This window comes from Tupaia chinensis, unplaced genomic scaffold (genome assembly GCF_000334495.1).
Source record: "Tupaia chinensis unplaced genomic scaffold, TupChi_1.0 Scaffold143970_1, whole genome shotgun sequence".
In the NCBI taxonomy this organism is placed as follows: Eukaryota; Metazoa; Chordata; class Mammalia; order Scandentia; family Tupaiidae; genus Tupaia; species Tupaia belangeri.
Window position 1 is genome coordinate 1,444,967 of NW_006203821.1, and position 4,734 is coordinate 1,449,700.

At 45.9% G+C, this 4,734-nt stretch overlaps 1 protein-coding gene across 1 annotated transcript in view; it reads right to left on the bottom strand.

Moving 5' to 3' along the window:
• Window positions 1–4,734, bottom strand: part of PTGES3 (prostaglandin E synthase 3) — a gene marked incomplete at its 5' end in the record, with an annotated part of 28,027 nt that extends 23,293 nt beyond the window's left edge. Inside the window, 1 exon segment of the mRNA XM_014582992.1 lies at window positions 4,694–4,734. Coding sequence (XP_014438478.1) covers window positions 4,694–4,695 — 2 coding nt within the window.

Genomic DNA, 4,734 nt, shown 5'->3' on the forward strand with positions numbered 1-4,734 from the left:
CATTCCTGCATTCCTTTCCTGGACCTTAAATTCCAATGTGGCTAGATGGAGTTGCTTGACAGTCAGTATACAAACTCCCCAATTCTAAGGGTGCTAAGATTTGCTCCATTAAAACTCCCCTCAATTAGTTTATTTTTCTTTTAACAGCACCCAGCATGAATTTTAAGGCACCAGGTCCAGGACTCGAACCGTGTTCAAGAACATGTTAGTCCAGTGATGTATCTATTACACTGACTGCTGATCGCTCATCTCAGTTTTTAAATCTATTTACATTAAAAAAAAGAACTATTTTAATTTTATTTATTTTAATTTGACCAGAGAGAGACAGAATGCGAGAGAGAAAGTGAGAAAGCAAGCCACCAGGTCCGGGACTCGAACCGCAGCTGACCACGTGGGAGTCCAATGCCCTTAACTACCACTCCACCTGCTGATCCTAATCTATTTCCATTAACTTAATGTTTCCTACCTATCTTATGTGATCTCCAGAAAGTATTTCTATTAGTATCTAAAACTATTTTAAACTTAGTATTTCTTGGGGCCAAAAGGTACTGTGGTGGTTAAGGTGCTGGACTCCTATATGGCCAACTGCAGTTTGAGTACTCAATCTGGTGACTTGAAACTCACACCAGGCCCATTTGCATGTGTGCCCAAATCCCAAGGGATTGCCAAATGACCATACCCCCCACCCTGGGGTGGGGGGGATCCACTATTCCTCTCACCGTCTCTTGCAAGGACAGGCATCCTATGGCAAAAACCTTAAAAAAGTGGTATTTCTTTTTTTTTTTCTTCCTTTTTTGGAGAGGTTTTTTAAGCTATAGGGCGTGTGCGCTTGCCAGAAAGACAGAGACAGACAGAAAGCGAGAAATCACCCCCCAGGAGGGGATGGTCACGCCGCAATCCCTTCTCCTCCATTTTCCTCTTGGGATCTTGGGCATGCATGCACACATGCACACGCATCTCACTTTGAGTTTAAGCCACCGGGTCCAGGACACAAACTACGGTCGACTACATGGGAGTCTGGCGACATAGCCATTATGCTAACTGCTGGTCCCAAAAAGTGGTATTTCTTAGGGAACAGATATTTTGTTTGGCTACATTTTTCAATGCTGGTAATGCTTTAATACCTCATATCCTCACAGATTTCCAAAGTACAAAATCTCACTTTAAGTTTAAGCCACCGGGTCCAGGACACAAACTACGGTCGACTACATGGGAGTCTGGCGACATAGCCATTATGCTAACTGCTGGTCCCAAAAAGTGGTATTTCTTAGGGAACAGATATTTTGTTTGGCTACATTTTTCAATGCTGGTAATGCTTTAATACCTCATATCCTCACAGATTTCCAAAGTACAAAAGATATTATAACACTGACAATTCCTTGTCACATTACATAGAAGAGATTTCAGGGCAGACAGATACTGTGGTGGTTAAAGTGCCGGGGACCCACATGGCCAACCATGGCCCAAGTCCTGGACCTAGCAGCTTGAAAATCACTCAAGAGTATATGAGTGCCCAAATTCCCCACAGAAGGGATTGTGATGTGGCCATCCCCTCGGTGGGTGATTTCTTACTTTCCCTCTCTCTGGAGTATGCATGCACTTATGGCAAAAACCAAAAAGATTTCAAAGAAAAAACAAAAAGCTCTTTTATATCTTCTTTAAGAAAAAAATAAATAAATAAAAATAAAAATGCTGGGGGACTGGCAGGTGCCTTGGTGGTGAAGGGCGCTTCACTCCCACATGGTCAACCGCAATTTCAATCCCAGACCTGGGAGTTTGCTTTCTCACTCCCCCCTCACTCTGTCCCTGTCTGGTCAAATTAAAGATAATAACAACAAAGTTAAGTAAAATATTTTTTTTAAAAAAGAAAAATTTTAAATTCCAGTTGTTACTATTTTTTAATCTGACGAGAGAGAGAGAGAGAAATGGAAAGTGAAAAAGCAAGCCACCAGGTCTGGGACTCGAACCTCAGTCGGCCATGTGAGAATCCAGTGCTTCTAATGCCACCTGCTGGTCCCTAAATAAAATAACTCTTAAAAAAAAAAAGGGGGGCGGGGAGAATGCTGGGGACCAGCAGGTGGCGTAATGGCTACATTGCTGGACTTATAAGTGAACTACCATAGTTCCAGTCCTAGACCCAGCAGCTAAGACTGACTAAGACTCAAAGGAGGAGGGCAGTGGCATGTGGCTTGGTGGTTAAGGGTGCTGGACTCCCACAAGGCTGACTGCTGTTTAAACCTGGAGGTTTGTTTTTCTCACTTTTCCCCTCTTTCTGTTCCTCTCTGGTCAAATTTAAAAAAATAATGTTAAATAAAAAAATAATTCTTGGAATTATTTATTTAGAAAGTTTTTTGCTATAGGGCACGTGTGCTCGCCAGAAAGAGAAAGGCAGAGAGACAGAAAGCAAGAAATCACCCCCCCCTCAAGGGGGGGATGGCCATGCAGCAATTCCTTCTCCTCCATTCTCCTCTAGGGGTCTTGGGCATGCATGCACATGTGCCAGGCATGAGTTTAAGTCACCAGGTCTGGGACTCGAACTGTGGTCGACTACAAGGGAGTTCAGTGACATGGCCATTACACTAACTGCTGGTCCCTATTTGTTTATTTTTAATTTGCCCAGAGAGGGACAGAGTGAGAAAGTGAGAAAGCAAGTCGCCAGGTCTGGGACTTAAACCTCAGTTGGCCATGTGGGAGTCCAGCGCCCTTAACCACCATGCCACCTGTAGGCCTCAAATTTAATTCTTTTTTTTTTTTTGGAGAGGTTTTTGCTATAGGGCACGTGCGCTCACCAGAATGACAGAGAGAGACAGGCAGAAAACGAGAAATCACCCCCCTGGGGGGGATGTCCACACCGCAATCCCTTCTCCATTCTCCTCTCGGGATCTTGGGCAAGCACGCACATGCGCCGGCGTGAGTTTAAGCTGCCAGGTTCGGGACTCAAACTGTGGCTACGTGGGAGTCCAGCGACATAGCCATTACGCTAACTGCTGGTTCCCTCAAATTTAATTCTTAAACACACACACACACACACACAAACAAAAACCTCACACTAGGCATGCCTGCCCAAGATCCCAATAGAATGGAGAAGGGATTTTAGTGTCCATCCCCCAGGGGTAATCTCTCGCTTTCTGTCTCTCTGGCTAGCGCACACATCCTATTAGCGAAAATCTCTCTCTAAAGAGGAACACATTACAGGGATGCAAGCAGTCAGATTCAGAGTGTAAAAAGAGTGTCCCATGGGGCCTGCAGGTGGCATGGTGGTTAAAGCCCTGGATTCCCATATGGCTGGCTATGGTTTGAGTCCTGGACTTGGTGGCTTGCTTTCTCACTTGCTCTTTATGTCTCTGGTCAAATAAAAAAAGATAATAACAACAACTAAAATTAAATAATTATTACTTAAAAAAAAAAAAGGAACATCTCGTTAAGTACCACTTTTGAGAGGGTAAATAAATGCTTCAAAATTCTAATATATGCCCTCACAGTAATAGATACAGTTCTCTGCCACCAACTGGCTGCAATGTATCCATTATGCACTTAGATTTCTAGCCAATATAATCAATCAAGTATCGTTGTATTATTAAATAAAACCCTTGAAAGTATTAATGGCTGTAAAAATAAAGTGTTCTTATTTCTAACTTCCAGGGTACAGTTAGTGCCCCTTCCCCCAAAAAATACATACCCATAAACCCACAATTCTCACATCTGAAAAGGTACTTTTTCTGAAAACAATGTTAAGGCCTGGAAGTGGCAGTGCCAAGAATTCTTATTTGGTCAAAATCAGGTTTTCCTTTATCATGATATTAATTTTAAATTAAGACTGCTAAAAGATCTGTGCTTATCTACATATAAACAAATTTAAGCTATTTCAAATAAGGTAACTAGGTATCTATTTCATCCTTACACTGGGACAGGATGACGAAACCTCACCTAAAACTCAATGTAGAACACCAAAAAAGTCCACAAGTATCTTTAGACGCAACACGTGCAGAACTACCTGCTAAATGCTAACTGCTCGCAGCCAGAGAAGCGGCTGAGTTTTGGTAACCTTCATTCTCTAGGTTGATGTTAGGAGGCGGCCAGAAAGGACCCACACTCAAGAAATAAAGACACGGGAAAGGGAAGTAAGTTGTGGTGACGGATTGGCCTTCTCTTAGTTGCCTAGCAGTACCTGCCGCTCACCGTGAGGGCCGCGTGGTGCCCTACCAAGAGCACCTCCGGCTCCCGGTGGCACCCACCACAGGTTCACTGGGTCTAAGGCCTGGTGCCGGGGACGCAGAGCGGCAGAATCAGCCCGGCCAAGACGCCAAGGGGGTAACCGACGCGGGTGCGCGCCTCCTCAGCGCCCGCATGGCAAAAAGCTCACACAGCTTACGGCCTAGAGCTAAGTTCCGCGGAGTTCCGCGCAGCCGGGGTGGCCGGAGAGGGAAAGTGGGATTTCCGGCACCGGGAAGCGAGGGACGGTTAAAGGTGGGGGAAGCCGACATCTGGAAGAATGTCCTCCGCCCGCCAACGGTAACCGGAACAAGGATCCCAGCCCTCCCACCCCCGGCAAGAACGACTGCCACCACGAAGGACGAAAACGCCTAGGGGGATGAAAGCGAGGGGAGGGCCGCGTCCCGGCAGCCCAGGAGCACCCGGCGCGGCCTCGGCCTCACACCGGGGCGACCTTCCCTCGGCGGGGTGTCGGACTCACATTGTGAACAGGGCAGGGGGACGGGCGAGTGGGTGGGCGGG